The sequence below is a fragment of the Nematolebias whitei genome, chromosome 7 (assembly GCF_014905685.2).
Source record: "Nematolebias whitei isolate Nwh7 chromosome 7, NemWhi1, whole genome shotgun sequence".
In the NCBI taxonomy this organism is placed as follows: Eukaryota; Metazoa; Chordata; class Actinopteri; order Cyprinodontiformes; family Rivulidae; genus Nematolebias; species Nematolebias whitei.
In genome coordinates this window covers 36696351-36721190 of record NC_056504.1, presented here as the reverse complement: position 1 = coordinate 36721190, position 24840 = coordinate 36696351, and the positions used below count along the sequence as shown (strand labels likewise).

General features: G+C 36.8%; 2 protein-coding genes across 2 annotated transcripts in view; both read right to left on the bottom strand.

Annotated features, from left to right (window-relative positions):
- Window positions 1-887: 887 nt before the first annotated feature.
- LOC119411856 (glycerol-3-phosphate dehydrogenase [NAD(+)], cytoplasmic) lies at window positions 888-9355 on the bottom strand. The gene is made up of 8 exons (XM_037678806.1): window positions 9286-9355; window positions 6960-7137; window positions 6704-6844; window positions 5139-5277; window positions 4404-4516; window positions 1810-2046; window positions 1617-1723; window positions 888-1368 (listed from the first exon to the last, which is right to left on the bottom strand). The coding sequence occupies exons 1-8, from the start codon at window positions 9327-9329 to the stop codon at window positions 1272-1274; spliced, it is 1056 nt and encodes a 351-aa protein (XP_037534734.1). The 5' UTR covers window positions 9330-9355; the 3' UTR covers window positions 888-1271.
- A 2934-nt stretch (window positions 9356-12289) lies between these two features.
- smarcd1 (SWI/SNF related, matrix associated, actin dependent regulator of chromatin, subfamily d, member 1) overlaps window positions 12290-24840 on the bottom strand; it is a 13458-nt gene continuing 907 nt past the window's right edge. The window contains exons 2-13 of the mRNA XM_037679834.1: window positions 21401-21579; window positions 19967-20009; window positions 18965-19087; window positions 18510-18632; window positions 18306-18422; window positions 18018-18119; window positions 17733-17894; window positions 16799-16896; window positions 16323-16458; window positions 15132-15254; window positions 13355-13456; window positions 12290-12343 (exon numbers count right to left, since the gene is read on the bottom strand). Coding sequence (XP_037535762.1) covers window positions 12290-12343; window positions 13355-13456; window positions 15132-15254; window positions 16323-16458; window positions 16799-16896; window positions 17733-17894; window positions 18018-18119; window positions 18306-18422; window positions 18510-18632; window positions 18965-19087; window positions 19967-20009; window positions 21401-21579 — 1362 coding nt within the window. The remainder of the gene's footprint in view (window positions 12344-13354; window positions 13457-15131; window positions 15255-16322; window positions 16459-16798; window positions 16897-17732; window positions 17895-18017; window positions 18120-18305; window positions 18423-18509; window positions 18633-18964; window positions 19088-19966; window positions 20010-21400; window positions 21580-24840) is intronic.

Below are 24840 nucleotides of genomic sequence, written 5' to 3'. Positions count from 1 at the left end.
TTAGTTATTTTAATTCAATTTCTCTACAATAAATCTCAATATTTGATTAAATAAAACTAGTTTCAAAGCTTTAAACCACTTGATAGGTCTAATTATTTATGCAAGTGCCTTGAAGAAGTATTCCAAAAGGAGCATCCATCTGTTTGTGTTGTCAAGTTGGCTTTAGGCAGCTGCAGTTCTGTCTGCTCTCTAATTATAGATGAACATTTGCCCCTTTGGAGGGTGTATTATTAGATGTCTCAGTGGACAGTTGACTCAATGGGCATTCAAGGGATCTCAGTTGGATAATCCAAGTTAAACAAGTGGAAATCCAAGTTTCTTCCCATACACACACAAGCAAAAAGACTTTTATTCTGTATTCACACATAAACACTGATGATTTTACACCATCTTGAATGAAAACTTGCAAGGCAGGATATGTGGAATTTCAATTCTGGGCCAGTGGAAACAGGCCGCCTGTGACTCACAAGCCCGGAACATACAAACCAAAGAGAAATCGTTGATAGAAATTCTGCAAAATGATTGACTTGGAAAAGAATCAAGAAAACAAACAGTTGTTTCAGTATGAGAAATGATTCTTAGTGAGCAGTGCAGGAAGTCACCTACGAGAACTGAGACGGAGACGAGTCGTGCGCTTAAAGAAAGGCTGATCTCAACGCTGGTGAAAATGGTAAAGGTGAAGCGTTTAGAGTAGCAGCCAGCCGGGCTCAACTCAGGTCAGGTTACGGCGACGCTGCTCTCCCAGTCTGTGTGAGTGGATCATGCAGGGCACCAGCAAATAAGACGCATTACCAAACACAAATTCTTAAAAGGTTTAATAAATTATTGAAAAATACATTTTGTAAAGTAAGTTTTTGCATTTTTTAAAATTAAAAACATCTAGTGGGAGTAGGTTTTGTTCAGTGCTTTGTTAAAACCCTCTTTTATTAATGGTATTTTTGTGACATTACATTTGACATTTACATCATTGTTATATAATCAGACCATGTGAGGCGCAGTGATTTAAAATCTAAAAATGGTTAAGACTTGGAAGAATTACGTAAGAATTTATCAATCAGTAAAAACCGAAACAGAATAAATGTTTCTGTCAGCAGTTCGGTTAGGGCAACGCTAGTCCTTGTTTTTTTTTTGGTGGGGAACCAAACTGACTTCACTAAGAAAAGAAACTTCACCCAAAGTGTCTCCTTCACTCACATCTTGGTGATACAGGAGCTCTAATGTAAAAGTCTTTCCCAGCTTCCATCCAGTCCATGATTCCTCATGTCAGAGTTTCACATGTGCTCTGGGTGGTTTTGCAAACACTTGATAAAATCTGTGACTGGGTGGCCATTGAAGCAGATCTCCTGAACAGCAGTGAAAAGAGGAAACCTGCGGTAAACAGAGAAAGGCTCAGTCAAAACAAAGTTGTGCTGGTCCTGTTATCCCATAACTGCATGAAGTTTTAAAATTATCATTCCAAAACTATTATAATGGGCATTTTTAAGTAAATCAATTCAGTTCAATCAAATGTTTGTTCTGCAAATAAAATCCCAGCTCAGAAGGGCTCTATTTGCATTAGAGTTAGTAAACTTTACATTTTTTTTACATTTCTTAAGTAAAGTGTATGACAGACTTACTTTTCCAACATGTTTTTCTGTTTTAAGATTACGTTGACCTCACTTGCTGTGGCCGGACCCTGGAGCTTCTGCCCATTGAGCAGCTCATTCTCCAACTGCTCAATGCTCTGAACAGAAAATGTGCTGCAGCAGTTTATATTTAAACACAAATGAGCAAAATAACAGATGAAGGAGATTAAAAACTGCTCCGTACTTTGCCCGTTTTAGCGAAAGCCTCTCCGATCTTGCGATTGCGTCCTCCGTAGCAGGTCGTGATGAGGTCAGCGACACCGCAGCTCTCCAGGAAGGTGGTGGGGGAGACGGGACAGTTTGTGCAGAAGACCTTGGCAAAGGCAATCATCTCCATCAGGCCGAGACGAATCACCGCAGCTTTGGTGTTGTCCCCAAATCCCAGGCCATCACAGAAACCTGCTCCCACTGCCACAATGTTCTGCAGAGAGGATAGAAGGTAAAAGTCAGAGACTGTTCCATTTACAATAATGCACATGGAAACTCGCATCCATAGAGAAAAATATATATATTTATTTTTAAAACAATTATCTCCAAGCTGCAGACACTCTCGACTGGTGCCTGCCTGCTAGATAAATCTCTTTGCTGTTTATGCATCCTGTTAAATATAATTAAAAAAAATTCTTACTTATGAAAAACAATAATAAATTACTGTAAATTAATTATCACCCACAGCCCAGGGTTAAGGCAGAGCTATAATGTTTTGGCCTTTGTGTGTGTGCATTCATACTCCGTTGTGCAAGTAGTAAATGTACAGGTGCTGGTCATAAAATAAGAATATCATGAAAAAGATGATTTTATTTCAGTAATTCCATTCAAAAAGTGAAACTTGTATATTATATTCATTCATTACACATAGACTGATATATTTCAAATGCTTATTTCTTTTAATGTTGATGATTATAACTGACAACTATTGAAAACCCCAAATTCAGTGTCTCACAGAATTAGAATATTGTGAAAAGGTTCAATATTGAAGACACCTGGTGCCACACTAATCAGCTAACTCAAAACGCTTGCAAAGGCCTTTAAATGGTCTCTCAGTCTAGTTATGTAGGCTACACAATCATGAAGAAGACTGCTGACTTGACACTTGTCCAAAAGACAACGATTGACACCTTGCACAAGGATAGCAAGACACAAAAGGCCATTGCTAAAGAGGCTGGCTGTTCACAGAGCTCTGTGTCCAAGTACATTAATAGACAGACGAAGAGAAGGAAAAGATGTGGTAGAAAAAATTGTACAAGCAATAAGGATAACCACACCCTGGAGAGGATGGTGGAACAAAACTCATTCCAAAATGTGGGGGAGATTCACAAAGAGTGGACTGCAGCTGGAGTCAGTACTTCAAGAACCATCACGCACAGACGTATGCAAGCCATGAGTTTCAGCTGTCACATTCCTTGTGTCAAGCCACTCTTGAACCAGAGACAGCGTCAGAAGTGTCTCGCTTGGGCTAAAGACAAAAAGGACTGGACTGCTGCTGAGTGGTCCAATGTTATGGTCTCTGATGAAAGTAAATTTAGCATTTCCTTTGGAAAGCAAGGTCCCAGAGTCTAGAGAAAGAGAGGAGAGGCACAGAATCCACATTGCTTCAGGTCCAGTGTCAAGTTTCCACAGTCAGCGATGGTTTGGGGTGCCATGTCATTTGCTGGTGTTAGTCCACTGTGTTTTCTGAGGTTCAAAGTCAACGCAGCCATCTACCAGGAAGTTTTAGAGCACTTCATGCTTCCTGCTGCTGACCAACTTTATGGAGATGCAGATTTCATTTTCTAACAGGACTTGGCACCTGCACACAGTGCCAAAGCTACCAGTACCTGGTTTAAGGACCATGGTATCCCTGTTCTTAACTGGCCAGCAAACTCGCCTGACCTTAACCCCATAGAAAATCTGTGGGGTATTGTGAAGAGGAACATGCGATACACCAGACCCAACAATTCAGAGGAGCTGAAGGCCACTATCAGAGCAACCTGGATTCTCATAACACCTGAGCAGTGCAACAGACTGATCGACTCCATGCCACGCTGCATTGCTGCAGTAATCCAGGCAAAAGGAGCCCAAATTAAGTACTGAGTGCAGTACATGCTCATACTTTTCATGTTCATACTTTTCATGTTCATACTTTTCAGTTGGCCAACATTTCTAAAAAATCGTGTTTTTTTTGGTCTTAAGTAATAATCTAATTTTCTGAGATACTGAATTTGGGGTTTTCATTAGTTGTCAGTTATTATCAACATTAAAAGAAATAAACGTTTGAAATATATCAGTCTGTGTGTAATGAATGAGGATAGTCTACAAGTTTCACTTTTTGAGTGGAATTACTGAAATAAATCATCTTTTTCATGATATTCTAGTTTTATGACCAGCACTTGTAAATCTACAACTGATTAACTTTAGGAGTCAGTCCATTTCAAGATGGCTGCCACAGCTAATCAACCTTACCCTTCAGAATGACTATAACAAAACATTTTACAAGTATTGAGCTAACATGACATTTTTTTTAATGACGTCATTTATTAAATTTGACCAAAGCAGCTATAACTTTACCCTTTATCAACATATGATGAATTTAGTCTAAAAGGTTGGGATAAAAGGCAGGAGGTGATAGGCAATCCTTTAAGGAACGCTCAGCCTTTATTTTGTAAAAGATTTTTGTTTAGTTGTGGGAGATTTTACAAATGTAAAAACATCTATTACGATAAATATGCATCTTTCCCGTTGTAATTATGTCTTTTAAGGACATTTTGTTTAAAGTAAAGATGAGTAAGGAAGAGAAACCTTGAGCGCCCCACAGATCTCCACCACATCAGACTCCTCCACCACAGTCACACGGAAGTTGGGGGTCTCCATCAGCTCCTTCAGCAGTGGTCCCACTACCTTGTCCCTGCACCCTGAAAGAACAAAACCGTCACCGCCTGTTGTTTATGTGCTTAAATCACACATTTTAGTTGAAAAATGTTCGGAGTGTCATGGGTTCAGATGGGACAAAAGATTTTCACCTAAATTATTGTAATTTCCACTACTCTTTTCACATGCTTTGGACACCGCGGCTAATTTATGTATTTTTTATAATATTTACAATATTTTTTTTTTCCACAGGCTAACAAGCTTGCTGCCAACAAAAACATTTACTTGTTGGGGTGGGTATTTGTGAGACAGACATAGTGAACGCCACAGCTATTCATGACAATTACTTACCTCACTCATGGTTACAATGTGGTACTGAATGGACTGACACATAATTAAAAAAATACACGTAGGCTACGATGAACAGACTAAGCACTAAAAAAAAAAAAAGGTGAAACAGCTAACTAACAGTTGCAAACTACCATACTCCAAATAATGGGATGAGTTTTGTTGAGGTGTCTATGATGATGATGATTAGGTAAAACAAAAATAGAGGCTAAAAAAAATAGTCTGAACTAAAAAGTCCTAATCTACAGCCTAAACTAAAAGCAAGAAGAGAATTAAACAGCTCACTGTGTCCTGTTTACATCAGGACACCTCCCTTACCAATTGTTGTTTCACAGAACTTCTCATCAGCAACCTCATTAGCGATGTTTGCACCCATGAGGACAGTCATGGTGATGCCCAGTCTTCCTCGGATGACCTCTGAGATGAGCTTCAGACCCTCGGGACCTGCATCTACACCCTGGAGTTTAATAAGCATTGAGTCAAACAAATCAAAGAAAATACATTTTATGGATCATTAGAAAATACTTCCAGTAGTTTACTGCAGATGTTTTAAAATGTGAGATGGACCTGTTCCATATCGGCTCACTGAGAGGGCCAATCCAGGAAGCTGTTTTTTTTTTGGATGGAGTGGGGGTGGCAAATTGGGGCCAAAGGCCATAACAGAGAGTTTTAGGAGTTTTATTCTTCATATCAAAGTCAAAGTTTCTTTGTTTGTCATTCCACCACATGTGGTACATGTGGTGTAACGCAATTGTGTACACAGGGTCCCAGTTACATCCAACAAAAGTATAACTTGTAAAAGAAAAACAATAATAAGGTCTAAGATATGAACTGAGAAACATGCTAAACTAAGAATACACTAAGCACTAATGGTACAAAAACAATACGCCGAACAACAGCAGCACGAACATGAGTGTGTGAGCAGATGAGTATGAATGAACACAGCAGTGTGAAATAAATCAGCAGCATAAGATCAGCAACATGATGGATAATCAGCAGCACATATCAACAACCAAGTGGCATTACAGTGATTTTTTTTTCACAGTGATTGTCCTGGTTAGAGATTTGTGAGTCTAACAGCCTCAGGGTAGAAGCTGTTCCTCAGTCTATGGGTTCTACACTTAATGCTCCTCAACCTCCTTCCTGAGAGGAGCGGGGAATAAGTGTGTGTGCTGAGTGAGTGGGGTTCTTCATGATGCAGGTGGCTCTCTTCCTGCATCTGGAGGTGTAGATGTATGTAATGGTGGGGAAACTGACTCCTATCATGTATCATATGTCATGTTTGAATTAGCATATTTTTTTTAAATGATGTAAAACTGATAATGATGCCTTTGGACAGAATGTTTTCATGGGATTTAGCTTTGTCTGTTTTCATTTGAACTAAAATTATTTGCAAATCTCACGACATAATTCATTCAGGAATTCAGTAGAACTACGATGAAGAGGTGTAAAGCTGTTGTAGCCAAACAACATGCAAAGACTTGATCTTTCATAAAAAAAAAAAAAAAAAAAAAAAAAAACAGATGACACTGAATCTCTTAATGACAGCAAAAATCTGGGATTATTGAAGAAGTGCAGAATAGATCAGCGAATACAAAATATCAAAAAGACCACCCCTTGTGTCATACACGCACACTCAATCAGAGAGGATGTACTGGGTCAAGACCCCAAGCCAGACTTCATGGCATCTTTGTTTTTATCTAGGTTCACAGATACCATGTCATGTCTTATGACACTGACTGTAAAAAAAATGCTACTCCAAAAGCAAAGGAGTAAACTAAGTCAAATGAAGAGGGGACCCCACACACACACACACACACTTTCTCTGCATGAATGCATGCAGTCCTTTTAGAAACTTTTGCTTGAGTCTGAGTTTGACCAACCTTGATGAGAGACATTCCAACAACATCTTTCTTTACGTGATCTTTGATGGTATCACACACTCTCCCGATGAACTGGTGAGGAACCACAAAGATCAGGATGTCCGCTCCTTTCACAGACTCAACCAGGTCTGGAACAGCCACCTGGTGACAAGACAGAAGACTCATTTTAGCAGCACCAAGCAGAGACACAACAGTGGATCTGGACCACCATGTTGAACTCTATTAACAGGTGAAGGTGCTTTCAGTTCAGGCTCACCACATTGGTTGGCAGCTTGTGACCTGGCAGGTATTTCACATTTTCATGGTCTGTGTTGATGATTTCTGAGAGTTTACGCTCATTCACCATCTCCTCAAACACCCACATATTTACTGTGGTGTTAAATTTGTCATATTTGGCTGCGTTGGCACCCACGATCTTGGCAATGGCAGATCCCCTGTGGACATGAGGACACATGAGTACTAGTCTGGGTTTGGAATACTGACTGGTTGAAGTTTATTATTCTTTAGAAAATATCGTTTTTTATCATTATGGACTAGCGGTAGAAATGTGCATTATTTAGTTTATCTGTAACATGTGCATTAATGCATTGCATTGCAATGTGCAGTATTTTATGATGTGCAATATTGCATAAGAAAAAGCCTCCATGTAAGAAGTTTGTGTATTTGTAAGTGTAATTATTTATCAAAAAATAAATTTAAAATTAAACAATTGTTTTGTAATTACTAGATATGCTTTAAGTAGAATGAAGAGTATTTGTGTACTTAAATAAGCTCAAACTCAAGTGCTAAACATGCACATTACAAAACAAATCCTCAAAATTGTATCTGCTAAAACATTTATAGTGGAAATAAAAGATAATAATTAAAAACAGGTATTCATTATATACACTTTAGTCAGGTCAAATTTCCTATTCTAGAAGTACACTGTCACATGTTTTTATTTTTATTTAGTGTGTTCATTTTAAAGTTATTTCTAATTTAAAGCCATGTGGAGAACTTTGTTTTCATATGATGTGAGGATCTCTTTACTCACATACTGATCCACCACTTTCAGAGTAAACACAGAACTAAAAAGTCCATTATCCTGAAGTTGTTGTTAAAAACAGAACAAGTTAAATCAATTTAAATACAGCACTGTGTTCCAAGATGAGCTTACTATGAACAAAAATAGCAACCTTAAAGAAAAGACTTGTTGGAGTTTAATTTTCTTTTAGAAACAATCAAATTTATAAATATATAAATAACTAAATAAATCTTAATTTTGACTACAAGTACACAATCATCATTCTTTTTGTTCCCATATTTTAAAATACTGTACATTTGAAATCTGTTTTTTTTTAAAGGTACTTAAAGCAAACTATAAAATCAAACATAAATAAAAGTTTATCTTGAATTATATCAAATGGAGTAATTTGAATGTTTCCACCAGTACTTTTCTAAATGTACCGATACGCAAATCTGAAATGCAGGTACACACTCAGTGTAAACAAAGCAGCCCGGCTGAATCTGCTGAAAACCACATGGATGCTTGAGTCACATGACTGTACTACTAGTCTGTGTAGGTAAACAAATATGGCGATTTGGACAAGCGTAGGACGTCAGAGAAGATGTTTAGAAGGAAATACAAAAGTGGATCTGCTGCTAAACGCATAAAAGAAAAACATATTTAGGATTTAGCATCACAAAGACAGCTCGACATAGTTTCAGTCACTTTCTGTTAAAGTAAACAAAAGTGGTAGTTGGTCACACATTTTGCCCAAAATTATTATTATTATTTTTTAGCAAAGAACCCATTGACACCGATATAAGGAAAACAAATTGTGCAATTAAGTTTATACTTTGGGATTTCTTAGTTCAGTCTTCATAACTTTCAATGAGGACCTTTAGTCTGATCGGTTGCAGCCTGAACCAGCAAACAGCAACTGTAAATGGAAAACTTTAACAACTTTAAAAGACCTAGTTAGCTGTTATCAGATTTCTTCACTGGAGAACATCAGTCAACAGGCACGAGGGCCCTATGATGGACAGAATTAACATCACACGACTTTAACGGTTTTTAAATACGTTCAGAATGTAAAATATTACACTTCAAAGCAGCAGTCCATTTCACAAGCCTACACTAACAGTTTAGTTAGAGCCAAAGTCATCTGTAATAATGATCGAAATACAATATTAATTAGTTACATGGTGACACTTCAACCATAGATGACCTTTTCTTCTTGCAATAGAAGATCTAATGTAATGAAGAAGCTGCATCCAGCACTGAGTAAATGTCAAACTGACTGAGGGACACCAACCACACGAAGGCCGATTCAGCAGATACAGCGTGGACTAAATGTCATCTTTAATAAAGATTTAAAAGTTAAGAATCCAAAGAGTCTGCAGCACTATAATGAAAATACTCTCTGCAGCCTTGCAACAAAAAGCAGGGGGTTTGGAAAGTTTGTCAATTATTTATCTGCTGGTAAAGTTGCACAAGTTTGCAAGTACAAAAGCTGCGTGCTGAATCTTATCCTCAGAACTACAAACCTCCCCCCCCGTCCTGTCTGAACTTTATTCTGTGCACAAAATCCTCCTCTCACCAGTTCCCGGAGCCGATCACACACGCTTTCTTGGGCGCTGCCATCGTGGGTTTGCAGCTGCTGCTGGAGCGAAGACGGATTGAGGAGCAGAACAAACTGGATTTATAGCAAAGTCCAGCTGAGGATCAGGAACACCTCCCTCTGCTGATGGTTGGTCTGCTCTGACCCCCCTCTCAGACTTTTAACTCTGCCTCTGTTCCAGAGGCGCAGCAGGAGGGTCCAGGATCCACAGGAGTCACAGGCCCCCTCTGTGGACCCCCAGAGTCTCTGATTTGGATTGAAGGGCCTTCGGAAACCAAAGATCACATCTCAGACGTGATTAAATCAGTTATTATCACTGAAAGTGACTAAAAAGATAAGAGATGATGGTGATGCATGATTATTTAAAGGCCTTTGATTTATTTTATGATGGAGCCCAGAGTGTTGTGAGACTTTCAGCTCAAACTTTAGCTTCATTTATGTAAAACTGAATGAATTTTAGCCTTTTTTTGTGTTTGCTAATGTTGACCATCTGTAGTGGCCCTGCTGAATTTAATTACCACCAAAAAGATTCATTAATTATTGTCTGAAAGTTTCATTAAAATTCATCCAGTGCCTCATCTTTTACTTGATTTAAACTCTTAGTTTATTAGTAAATATTGGATTTTGTGATACTCATGCCAGATTTGAGCACGTTTGAAAAACAAAGTCATTTTCTTTGTTTTTCCAAGCTCAATTGGTCACGGTGGCCATCTTGAGTTGGCTCCAAAACTTAATCAGTTGCTGATGTAGATCAAAAGACATTTCCTGAAGGTTTATTAAAATCTGTACAGCGGCTCATGTATTTTGCTACCAGACAAGAGTTGACTCCACAGGTGTTGGGGCAGGGCAGCCGACTCGGGACCCGAAGGTCCTGGGTTTGATCCCCGGTCATTGCACATCTCGTGGTGTGTCTGAGCAGGACACCCAATCCCAAATTGCTCCCCGGGCGCTTACATAGCTGTCCACTGCTCCACCTGGGTGTATCCCAGGTGCAATGGGATAAATGCAGAGACAATTTCGTATTTGTATAGGAATATACAATGATGACAACACATAGCACTTTAATTAATTAAAAGCTCTTGCACAATCCGAGCTCAGAATTTGTGTTGGGGATCAGTCTCAGCAACTACCACACCCTAGTTTAGGTCAGTATCCACAAGACTGATTGAATTATAGCCAGAAATGTAGTGTAGCAGACCTACAGTCTTGAGCTCTTGTGATAAATAAATCAAATGATTAATTCAACAAGCAGTCATGTTACTGTAATAACAAAGGTGCATGGTTACATTTTAAACCCAAGATCAATGAACTAGATTGACTTGACCTCTTAGAAAAGTTATTCACATTTCAAGCAGCTGTTTCAACCAATTTCAATCTACAGAGAAAAGTATTCTACTCTTATTATTTTTGATTGGGATAAAGATGGATGGCTCTCATAGGTGGAGCCTCAAGACAGAAAATATTTTAATAGAAAAAAAATGTTCATCTCACATTTAAATCCTTTAGGTGCATTCAAAGTTTCACCAATATGGTGATGGTAGTTTAAAAGAATAGGAGACAGAATTTTCACATATTCTTTATTATAACATAAGAACATACAGAAAAATAGGTTTGGTCCATGAAAAAAAGTCTGCAGATCCACATAATTCTACGAGCCACCCAATTGTTTCACATCCCAGAGGTTCTCCAACGATCACATAACCACGTCTCTGTCCAAACCCACATTAGTGTATTCTTGGCATTTATTAATTAAAAAACACAGCAACACACTCATCTCAACCTCCAACAGGATTAAACCCAGACACACCAGGTCTTTAGTCAGTATATAAAGAAACTACAGCTCCTTGAACCTCCACTGCTTCTCTGCACAAAAACATAAAATTTGAATTAAACTTAAATGTGACACAAATCTGACCACATGTTGTACAGAGGTGTGGTTCCTTTAACATGATGGTCAAATTTACACAAAGAGCCAAATCACTGCACCGAGAGAAACGGGTTGATAAATATAAATACTGCTTTAACTATCAGATCGTAGACAAAAACCTAAGAAAAAGATTGCCCACCTTTAGAGATCAATTTCACATCCATCTGAAGTGTTTTTGCTTAGTATTTACAAAACTATATAGACTAGATACTCATACTAGCTACTTTTATGATTATTTGAACTAGCTAACAATTATGGATGTAATACATTTTATAAAACAAAGCTCACTAATAGTAAAAGATGAAAACTTCATATCAAATGGTCATGTGAACAAAAGAGAACCGCTGTGCCAGAACAGTCTGCTGTGATTCATTGAGCTTTAAAACGCTGCTTATACAGACTGTGACACTGTCAAAACAAATACAACGAAACAAAGTGAGAAATAAACAGCCAATACGCAGCAACAACTCCAGCTGGTCACAAACACGATCACTATCAATATTTACCTCAATGGGAAAATATATAGACAATGGTTAGGAGAAAATGTAACCTTTCTCTTTGTCAAATAGAAACAAAAACTGAGGGTTCAATGCTTTTTTCTTGTTTTAGAGAAACATTACATTTAAAGTGTCTAGATACAATCTGCCATCAGTTTTTTTTTCCATTTGTTTACAATCTGTACTTTAGAGTAGACAGTGTATTAAATGAAAGGAATGCCTGAAGGTTAAGACATGCTAAAGAAAATAACATAAAATGCTCAGGAAAAAATAAAATAAAATGCTCAGAAAACTTTAATATATAAAAAAGGAAAAACTTGCAGAAAATTTAAATGAACCTAAAATTATTCTTGAACCGAATGGTGAAAAAAAAAAAAAAAAAAAACCTGACATCCTAATTTAACAGTAAAGTCATCTAGCATTGAGGTGTCTGAAAACTGTAAGAACTTCAGTTTGAACATCCCACACACACCAACTCACACACACACACACACACACACATTATCCCACAACACAACTCCTCATCTGTCTTCATAGGACGTTTTGTGGACAAACTTCTTCAAGTGTTCCTGATGCCGAGCGCCTGCTCCAGCTCCTGTCGCCTCTGCTGGACCTGAAAGACGGTTTTACGCGAAAGGGAATTTTATTAAAAACAGTCAATAACAGACAAAGGAGGCACATTCAGACTGCACTTCAGGTACTGCTCATTACTGTTGTTGTTGCTCTGGAATTGCTGGAGTCAGTTTCTGCCATTACAGTTTATTTTGAAAGGATAATAAAGTATAATCAATGGCCAAAGGTGAGCTCAGCTTTAAAGTCAGAATAAGAGCACCCCTTCCACACTGATCCATTAGACAGATGTAATTTGAGGAATATGAAGATTCCAGGTTAGCATATTTAGCATCAGCACCAAAAGCTTCTGTTTCATTAGGTTTTTCAGCTGCAGGACTGAGGGCGAGTACATTTTAATTTACTACAAGACCAAACTGTGTGGACACACATTTATTTAAGCGCAAACACGCAACAGGTAATGGTCCTAAACAACGTTTCCTCTACCATTATCCAAGGAGCGTGCCCCACCCTGTCAACTGAATCGAGTGCCCTGCCTACAGACACCCCCCCCCCCCCCCCCCACTGCAGCAAGTTCCGCTAACAGTCGGGGAGCAGACCGGTCACCACGGGGTAAGTGCCTTTGATCTAGCATTAGGAATCTAATGCTCTGCAAAAATAAATAAAATAAAAAGTTAATGTTCTTCTGGCTTTCATCGTAATGTAAACAAATACCCCCCCCCCCATTTTTGATTTTTAATGATAAATTTGTTAAGACTCATAAAATAATCGACCAACTGTGGGACTTTTCAATAACTAATCAATGAATATTACAAAGGCTAATGACTATATCTTTACAGCTAATGTGAAAAATATATATATATTTCTGAATTTAAGAGACAAGATCCATGAAGAAAATGCAAAATAAATCAATTGTTTGCAAAAGTTTAAACAAATTTATAATAAGAAAACAATTTTAAACAAAATTCAAAACAAAACCATCCTAATACTGGTACATTGTTCCTGTTACAAAGATCTTGACAACGTGAAAAAAAAAAAAAAAAAATTAATTTACTTTGGAGTAGAAGTAGCGACAGACGGCCTCCTGAGCCCAAGGCTGGTAGTAAAACTCTGCTCTTCGCTCCTCTTCTGGGTTTCCCACCACATCAGTCATAGTCTGTAAGCAAAACAGTATTACTGAAGCAGTCCCAGCCTAAACTTGAAACATAAATGATAAACGGCACAAGGTCTCCAGTAAAACGGACGGGCAAGCTTCTGGGAAAGCAACCAGCAAGCTGAGAATGGAATTTGCTGTTTTCCAAACTCAACAGAACAAACAGTGAAGGTGCGCGAAGGTCCAAGGTCAGGGAATGATTGTCGTTAAGGAAAGTTTCAAACCTTTATGTAGGACTAACACTATTAAACCTGTACATTTCTACAAGATATTTCACATTTTTTAGGTTTGTTGTTTTGACTTCTTTAAATGTACCTGATTTGGATTCGAGCATGAAGCTTTTTGATGCTTGTAGGGTTCTCAACAATCAGCTTATCATTAATCCGTTGTTATCCAGAGGAGATTTTGTTTTTGCATGACATACTTCAGCAGAAACAGTCACAATTTCATACTATTCCACAAGTGTCAACCCTTCAAATCCAAATCCAGTCTAATTTTTTTTGCTCAACAATTAATGGATGAAAAATACATTTGACTCCCACAAAACAGACACACACAAAAAAAGGAAAATACCAGGAAAAATGTTTTTTTTTTGTTTTTCACCTGAGAACGAAGTGGGCAAACACTTCCAGCTCAAAACACAATCACTTTTAAGCAAGCGTCCACAATTTCTCGTGTGATTGATTTACTGCTTCACAGTCAGATTTTGATCAACTATAGATGACGAGACGAAAAATGTTGACTGATCAATTCAAACATTTTTGTCAGCTGACAGGATCAGTAATGAATTAAACATTTTCAGAACTGAGACACACACATGCACTTGAGTTCTGAATTTTTCATCCAAATTTATTCAGACATTAAAATAAATATTAGTAATATAAATTAGCCTCTTTAAAACATTTTGATATTTTTTAATTATTGATTAGTTTAACCAGTCAAATTTTACATTAAAAATGTTATAAACTAAAAGATAAACGTTTGTTGTACAAAATTACATGAGCACTGGAAAACCAGATTATACAGGAAATCAATGTGATAAGCAGAAAATGGTCATTTAAGAGAATGATCTTAATTTTAAATGGTATTCAGCTTGTGACTGCACATTGATAGACTGAAGCTAAAGACCCCATAAAATGATCATGAATAGAATAAACTTGTCCAAAGTTCTCAAGGTTTTACAGATTTTGAGGCCAATATAAAATAATAAAATCAATCACTTATTTGCCAAGAAAAAATATAAGATCTTCTTTAAAAGCTGGAAAAAGTGAAATGAATGTCGTATATAAACAAACAGTAAAAATTATTCTTAAAGAGACAACATTTGGTGATTAAAAAAAATGAGTCATGCCTCATGATTGTTATGTTGATTACAGCTCTTTTAATAATGCTGTCAGTGGAGAAACAGGCATGGCTGCATCAATTTTTAAACTATAAGGGATGTTTTTTTTTATTATTGCACAGTTATATATATATATAAAAGCTTCACTCAGCCATTACTTTATTGAAAGACTGACAGTAAACTTCAGGAAAATAAAAAAGGCCTTTGAATTCAAACATATGCTATGTAACATATACGAGTGCTGACGGTGGATTTATTTTAAATCCTGAAAAACCACAGTATGTGATGTGGACCCAAAACAAATATTCTCTCTGGGGTCTCGGAAGACAAACCCACCTTCAGGTCTCTGCACTGGGACTGAAGCCAGTCGTTGATAAATCCCTGAGGATCTCTGGCAAAACTCAACATGAACTCCCTTTGGGTTTTCAGTTGGTTGATAGTCTCAATAGTTTCATGGATCTGAGAAAAACAGAAGAAAGGGCTCATCACAAAGTGATTAATGATCTACATATTTGATGAGGACAATCAAAGAGCATGTCACTGATTATCTGAGGACAACAGTTTCTTTAGAAACTATTTTCTATAAGAAATTTCCTGAGTCAAAACTGTGTTACACCCAGGCACTTTCTTGATATCTTTTTAAAAATAGTTTTCCTAATTTCGTAGCATTTTAAGTACTGGTAAATGCTGTGTACACAGAAAACAGTCATCAGTCTTGTCTGTGATAATCCTTTCCCTTTCATACATTTAAAACTGTATAACAAATCAGTTCATATAAATATGTTTTAGGTGTTGATATAAAGCCCCAAATAATCTATATTAACAAGATATACCCAGTACTTTAAAAGTGAGACATAACTAATGGTTTAGAGTTAGTAAAGTGCAAACAAAAACAAACGGCAGAGAAAATCTCCAAAATGTAAACCCAGAAAAGTTATAAGACACGGACTGTTGAGCTGTGCAGAAAACAAGATGCATACTAGCAATCCTTACCAAAACCATAATACTGTTACACAGTGGCGCCTGTAAACTGTATTTACATAGTGCACGAGAACAAAGACTACACAGAAGGATGTCCTTCAGCAGGAAGGCTTTGTACCTTAGGAATATGAGTAAAAGACCTCACAGCCAAAGTAATGTCTGCTAGCTGGAGATCAACAACACCTGACCCAAAAACTAGGAAGAAAAAGCGCAATAGTGTACAGGCAGCTATTTGAACAAGTGTGTGAAGTTCTCTACAGGAGAGGCTCACAAATTGAAAAAATGTTAGGTGAATTAAAAAAAAAACATTTATTTTGACAACTTTAAAAAGGAAAGGCTTTTTTTTTTTTACAAAGATAAATAAACTATGACTCTTTAAATCAGACGCCAACATCACATAAGATTTTGATAATCTTGTGTAAGGATCAAAGCACCACAAAAACAGCCAAGAAACACTAATCCTACGGTGGACACGACTTTTTCAGAAAGTACCTCGGGCAAACATTAAACCAGAAAAAGGTGTAGGAGAACTGCTGAGGTCTGCACCTTGTTATCCAGTCCTGCTATTTCCTGCTGGCTGGCTGTGGACAGCAGGAAGGAGTTCATCTGGGTCTTCAGTGTGTCGTCCACCTCTACGTCAATGTCATAACAAGCCGTCTTCTTTTGGTCATTAGGATCCACACTGGTGGATTAAAAAGTTTTGACAAGATTTGATACAGATATAGAAATTATTTAAATAAGATAAGACCTCAAAATATTTACATCTTAGTTATAAGCTATAGTGGCCAGCTCTATTTGTGCCCATACTTAAGCTAACTTGCATGCTGTTCAAAGAGCTGAAAATTATGCACAAATAGTGGATTTTGTAAGATTGCTACTGCTACTTTAACGAAAAGGGTTTCATTTAGATGTCAAGCTGGAACCTTCCATTATTATTGCATCATCTGAAACCAGTTCATGTCCAACAGGAACATTTTTTCTTTTTAATTTAACAATTTCATTCATCATGTTAATGTAATTACCTGATCACATGATTTATGATGATGGGTTCTGGAGGCATCAGCAGTGCATGCAAGCGCTGTGGGATTTCAGAAAACTTCATTCGCTGAGTCTCAAAAATCTGCAAAATAAACAACTTCCGTTATTGTGATCATTTAATTTAAATATTGCACAAAAAAAAAAAATGTGTGAATGTGCTGGTCTAAATCATCCAACAGTTGTAGATGAAGTTTTTGTTTATATAAAGAATATGTGACTACATCATATCAACCGTGTAACTCACTTTTTTAAGAAAATGTGTTTTTATGCAACTAGCATACTGGTAATGGTGTCAAATCCTGGTCCTCATGGACCATGATAATGCACGTTTTAGTTGTTTCCCTGCTAATCAGCATGTACTTAAGTTCTGCAGAAGCCTGTCAAGTCACTCATTCACTTAAATTAGTAGTGTCAAAAGAAAAACATAAAAAAATGTGCAGGATAGTGACCATCAAGGACCAGGATTGGACAGCACTGAACTAGTCTTGTGAGCCCCTATTCAAATTGGTATTGCTGCTCTTGTTGTACGTTTTCTTTAATCCAAAGCATACTAGGGCAGTTAAACTACAGTATGACCGTCTTGGGTTTCATTGAAGCAATCTTTAGTTCACATTTTAACTTCAGAGCAATTCAAAATTAATCTCCTATTTTTTTTGTTTATCTTGGCAGAAACAGAAGCTCTGGGAAACAAGACACAGACCCACAAAGAGTCAACATACATGGACAGGCAGAGAAAAGATGAAACAGACAGACTGTACAAGTCTGAGAGCAGAAAATAACCAGAATTGCTGTGAGTCTAGCAAACCTTCCAGCCTCAACGTTTATCTATATTTTATTACAGCAGCCTCATTTGATCAATTTCAAACAAAACATTATAAGTTTTAACTAGTTCAAAGTGTAAATGAAGCAACTACTCACCTGCTGCAGGTATTTATCGCAGTTAATAAACTCGCGCTCATGTGGGTCTTGGAGTTTGTGTGTTTTGACGTACTGCCACAGAGCCTGGATGATGACAGGTCTGGTCTGCGTGTGGATACCCAACATACGGGCCAGACGGGGGTCCAGCTTGAACTGAGGGGGCTAGGATGACAAAAAAAAAAACAAGGAGAAAATGACATTTTATAAACCTGGTATTAGATATTATCTACCATGAAAAATAAAAACATCACAAATAAAAGGCAAAGCAAACCCCTGAGCATTTACCTGGTAGTCAAGCATGAGGAGGACGGTGCAGCGAACTCCCACATCACCGGGCCTCTTTACTTGGAAACCATCAGTCTCCTGGGTGGTGGCAGTCCTATGCCACTAAAAAGATTCACAAAACATTTGAGAAACAGAAGCTATTACATGTTAAATACTGGTTATTTTAGCAACATGTATTATATGTTTGCACAACCATAAAAAATAGCTAATTTTATTAACTTTTTAAAAAATACATGAAAGGAAAAGAATAGAAAAAAAACCCAATAATTAGGGTAAAAATCATCTTACTTCAACCAGGTGATTATCTGGTCCATACAGGTCTTTGTCCAATTCAATCACAAGAGACTTGAAGAATGATGAGAACTTTCTTTTTTGTTTGGTGGCTTCATATTTGGAGACAGCTGTCTGGAAGCAAGATGAAAAAGAAAATTAATACATTTGTCTTTTATTGTTTAACATGTATTTCTACATAAAACTAATACTTTTGCTTACATCTTCCAGAAGACGCCCTTCAACACGCAGCTCCCATGATGCAACTGTGCCCTCTCCATCCTCAGCATCAGGCTTTGCAGGGTTGAAAGTGTTCGATATGAAGATCCGCAGCTTTCTTTTTTGCTGAAAATAAACAATTCAAAGAATGTTTATGTATGTGCCATTTAATAAAGCTTTTACATCTGCACTGATAATAAGCAGTGCCAAAGATAATTCAGTTTTCAGAATAGAGCAGCTTTCCCAAAAACATAAAAGAAACAAGCAGCTTAATTAAAAACAACAAAGCAATTTTGTGCAGAAATCAGAAAACATTTGTTAGGAGGGTTTGGCAGCTTTATAATGTGAGAATATTCTTATTGTTCACAATGTTAAATGGAGTAAACCAACAAAGTCATCATCTCACAAATACGACAAATATGATATACATACATACATCACATAACATACATATATACCTTAATAGGCCTTTTAAGGGCCTCCTGAATGTCAAGCCTCTTGCGCATGATGGTCTGGTCCAACTTCCTCTCAAAGGCCAGAAGATCCATGTAAGCCTGAGACTCTGGGACCAGTTCCCTGATCTAGAACAAACAAACACATACCGGTAATATAATTCACAGTTGTAATAGTATTCAAAGAAATGAAGAATGACCTATTCTGAACCAGGCTTGTGGCAACAAGTGTTGATATAAAATCAGAGTGTTGCAATTGTTTTCTAACACATTATCACATCAGCTGACTTTTAATGTTAAAGAAACAGCTTTCTTTTACCATCTACTGACTAACACTGATTACTTTGTTTCAGTACGGGGAATAACCTTAAGCTTGTATAAAGGAAAGTGAAATATTTTCTCATAAGAACCTTCTTGTTGCTGCAGAAGACGTGTCTTGATTTCTACAGTCTCCAAAATGAATCAAAGTACCAAACAAAAGCTCACGACTCAACTCTATGTGAACTTTTCAACTGAGCTGTATCTGAATAAAACTGATAATAAAACTACTTTCTTTGCTTGTTATACAACAAAAACAGGTGACAAAACTTTAACACTTTCCCTTAAAACATCTTTATAGCTTTGTTGATCCACTCTGAGACGGTGCTATTTAAGAGACTGAGCTGAATACAGCTCCTCAGACTGAGGAAGTCTCTCGGATGAGAGACGAAACGTTTCTACGTTTTTTTGTTGATTTGCTTTGTTTTTTTTGTTGTTTTTTTTTTAATGTCCAGAGGACCAGATTTAACTTTTTTAGATCTTTATAGCTTATTTACATGTTGTGCATTTTTTTGAAACAAGTTAAACAAAATGCCTAAGATGCACATTAAAATGTAGCTGTTTTACAAAAAGAAATTAGGAATTTTAGGGAATATAAAACAATAAAAAAATAATTGGCACTAAAGCTTTGATTACATTAAAGGACACCTTCAGTAAAAGCATTATTTCCATTCACCACACATTACTTACCCTCTGAGGTAGAATTTTATCAGCCATTTTCTTCTTCTTTGTGCTAAAAGAACAAAATGGGTAAACAAAAAAATAGTCTAAATCACGGGAATCTTGGTGTTTGCATAAATAAGACAAAAAAGCTATAAGTTCTTCGGTTTGATTTTTATAGCCTCTGATATTTGTCGTTAGCACATTCAAACAAATACAGACATACCATAGCTAGCCTATATATGCATAACCACAATAATTAAGTTCCTAATTTAAAGGACTGAAATTAGATTGGGAATTGTGCTGGGCTCAAATTAAACCCTTCAGGTGCAGGACAAACTTACTGAATTAACACAGGACCGTTACTGCTGAGCCTAATCATGCAAGTAAATTACAATTAACATCAATGTGTCTTCAAATACAGAGACACTCGGTGCTGCCTTTCTCTAACAAATCAGCTGTAGAGTCTGCTAAAAATATATTTAAATGTCAATAAAAAAATCATTTTCCTATTACCGGCACTATTACGATGGAGTCAATCATTTGGTAGATAAAAAGTTGATTTCAACTGCCGACTCAGACGATCCAGTACTCTAAGTCTTAAAATAATACATTATCAAAATTGTTTGCTAAATTTGCAAACAAACAAAAATGAAGTAACCAAATAATTGAAATAGTAATATATTTTTATAAAATGAGTTTGTTGTTTGTGAAACAAACACCTAGACTATTTTATTTATTTTTTCCTTCTTTCGGCTGCTCCCTGTGTTGGGGGTCGCCACAGCAAACTAAGTCGCACGAAGACTTGGCAGTTATTTTTACGCCAGATGTCCTTCCTGACGCAACCACAGACCACCGAGCCACCACAGCCCTCTGTGTGGAGCAGAGAGCTGCTATCTAGGACACCCGGAGGAGCAGATGGTGGGGGTTAAGGGCCTTGCTCAAGGGCCCAGAGTGGGACGAATGAGGGTGGGGGCAGGTGTGGGTGCTTCACCTACCCCACCCATATTTTTGATGTTGTCGGTACCGGGGCTTGAACCGGCGATCTTCCGATCACAGGCCAACCTTCTCTAACCTCTGCACCACCACTCCCCTACCTAGACCATTATTTAATGAATTTTAAAACAACTAAGGCATACCTCAAGTTCATATTTTAAAAATAATGGCAAGTTTAACTTCTATTTAACTTTATTTTTGTAACTTTAACTAGATTATCTGTTCTAATTTGGAGCGGCAAAATATTTTTAGATGAATAGAGTTTTGGGGATAATAGTAATCAGATTTAAAAGCATACCCATGAAGACCTCTGAACACAATAAGATACAATATTTACTTTTCTACTGGGTTCAAACCATTACAGATGATTAAATGTCTCAATACATGTCATTAAACTTTCACTTCTAGCACTGAGCTCCTGTTTAAAATGAAGCTTTGTGGCTGAGCTGGGACTGCAGAGGGACTTACTGCTGGTTGCGGTTCTGCTGTTGCTGAACCTGCTGAATCTGTTGAGGGGCTGGCCTTTTTCGAGAAGGGTCTATCACCCCAGGCATCCCGGGGCGAGACACAGGGCTGCTGCCATACCCTGGGGGGCCCATGGCTGGTCCCTGAGGGGTCATACGGCTGGATGGAGGCATGCCTGGTCTCTGCAAAAAATAAAAATAAAAAAAGACATCAAGGTCTACAGAGTAAAATAGCTTAGCAAAAACATTACTGAGAAAATTTCATAAACTGAGTCACAGCTGCTGAAGTGTACAAAACATTTTTAAACCAGATTTACTGGTGACTATGCATGCGTGTTCTGCTCAATAAGTCAACTTACGGTACATGTTTGTGGAAAATTTTAGTTGTAGATCAGAATTTGTGCTTGTCTTTTAAATTATAAGATCGGTTTTAAAACCTGTGCATCAGTGTTGAAAAATTATTTAATTAATTCTTTACATTCACCTAGAAAAACAAAAAATAAAACCAACGTGACAGACTCTTACACTAGAAACTGTTTTATCACAAGTCATATTGATTTCACTGTTGTAATGCTTTCACTTTGAGCATTTTAAACTACGCGGCAGCTACAGTAAATGTACGTGTAAGCTGCTTATACCAGCGCAGACGAATTGTTAAACACACATTTAATGGCTGTCTGGCACACAAAGTGACACCGGTAATTAAAATAAGGAAAAGTTCTTTAGCCTGTAGGATTGAATAAAATGTATTCTTAAAAAAGCATAATGATCATAGCTCTGCAAATGTACCAACAATTCCTCTTCTTATTCTAACACAAATTTATTCTAAAATATAAGTCATGTTCTTAAGATACTTGTTGAAAAGCGAAGATGCTCAGTCAGTTTTCACAAGAGGAACGCAGAAAAAAATTAACTCCTTAGAAACATTTAGCAAAGTGCTAGTTCAAAAAAACAAACAAATATGGGCTCTGCAACTGGACGTAAAAAAAAAAAAAAAAAAAAGATATTTTGCAATATTTAGCATTAAAAGAGTTTCCAATTTTTAAAATGCTGCCTTGAAAGATAACGCAAAGATCAGACTTGATTCAAGCAATCAATCAATACAAAACAAAAATTTAACCTCGAGTAAAATAAGATGGGTACTTTAATATCGGACTTTTTATTTAAAACTATTCAGAAAACCAAAACTTAACCATCATCCAGCCAATTACAATAGCAAAATGTAACCGATATGTATGCAAAAAGTTCAAAATGCTAAATGCAAAACACACAAAATGTTTTAGGTCAGTGTATGACTAAAGCTTTAAAACGTTTACTGAAAAAAGTTCATTATTTTTACATTTTAGTTCATCTAGATATTGTGTTCCTGTAAATTACTGTTGGCATACACAAAAATTAGCCCATCTTCCTACATACATGTGTTTATTCTATAATCCTAAATGAATCCATTGCAGTAAGTGCACCAAAAGCAAATGCAGCCCATTAAAGCAAATCTACAAAGTGTTATCCGATATACATAATTTGATATTTTACCTATTTAAAAAAAAAAAAAAAAAAAAACTATCAGCAAATCTACCATGCCTTACTGACAAGAAAAAATACAACCTCGACCAACTCACCAAGCCATGTGCTAGGAATTCAAACAGACGACTTCTTGTATTTAACTGCATGAGTGCAGGCGAGATGAGTAGATAAATCACAAGGCAGATTGCAGCTTTTACTTCAGCAGTATGTCCAACAAATGGGACCAATGAAGGCTAAACACACACTCCTCAATCTGTGGTGGAAGCAAGGAAGAGTGACGGACTTCAACAATACAGAGCTTGCCTTTCCCACACAACAGTGTAAGCAGAAGGGAACTGCATGCCGATCATTTAGTGCTTTTTAAACCGTGCTTTAGTATAACCTTGGTCTGCTTGAGAACAACTGGAGATCTGCAGCATTCAGAACATGAATTCTTTTCGACCGTGTTGTGAAAAACTGCCTGTGTGACTGAAAGCAGCCAAGGACACTGCAGAAAAAAAAGATGCAGAATCCTTTCACTGAATTGCATTTGAAGTTGGCAGCATTCTTAAAACGACTGAACTGCAGCACACCAACGATAAATGATTCATCGTTTTTAATTGCCCATCATGAGGCAGCATCACAGGGAGAAATTAAATGATTGAAAAGAATCTCAACCCTGTTAACAAAACACAAACATACAAGCTGAGAGCCATGATATAACAAGACAATCTATTGACATTGTAGATGTATGATTTAATTATTTCTGCTCTGAAAAGATCTAATGCATAGATCAAATAACACTGTAAACCAACACCAGTTCTACGAGTTATCCGATACTTAAATCACAAGCTGTTTTAACAAAAATTAGAATGATGTGGATTCACTGAAAAAAGGAAAATAACTTACTTTTACAGACTGAAGGAGGCATGTCTCACTTAAACCTAACTTTAAAATACGAACCTTAATGCTGTATTATAACAAAGTTCAATTTGTCATGTATTCAGCTGTAAAACTTTTAAAGTTTAGGTTTCTGAATAATCATCTGCAACTGCAATGTATACAAACGTTGATATTTATGAAAGGAAAAAAAAGCTGGGAGTGACACCCATGACCCGAAAAGGAAGAAGCGGGTAAAGATAATGGATGGATAAAAGCTGGTTAATGCCTCTAACCAAACATGTAATTCAAGACAATTAAAGGGAAAGTTACAAAGTTGAAAATAAACCATTAATTTAGCGATTTATTACAAACTTTACATTTTGCATGTATTATTCTACCTGTTACAGTTGACAAAAGTTAAATCCTGAAAGTTTTTGCTTAAAAGTGGCTTTTCTGTGTAAGTTTGTTATATTAATTACGCCCAATGAGATATACTTTTCAGACAGGGGAGTCAGTTGATATATGAATATTCTAAAAATCGCAGCCCAGTCGATTAACAACTTTACTTCCAAGAAGCACAGACACACAAAAATTGTCTAACATGATGTATAGCTTAAAAAGTGACTTTGTTCAACCAACTCCTGTAACTGTGTGTGTGTGCAGTCGTACTGATTAAAGCCAAAGGCCGATGCTGTGTTTGTGCAGATGTTCTGCTTCTCATACAAGACATTTATTCAAGTGAATTCAATTTGACTTCTAATCTTTGGATAAGAAGAGAAACAACGTTCACAAAAGTCGTACAGTTGCTTTGTCTTTAACTCTGGGGATAAAGGCTGTTTTAGCTTTCTTGTTGAAATTTTGACCTCTTCTACTGATTTCTGAACGAGATGACTCTTGAAACATAAAAGCTGGCAGAAAGTTTTTTTATTTTTATACTCAGAATAAGAATCAAAAGTATTTTAAAACTGTAATTAATTCAATCATATACATTTCGTGATGATTTATATATATTTATATATATATATATATATATATATATATATATATATATATATATAT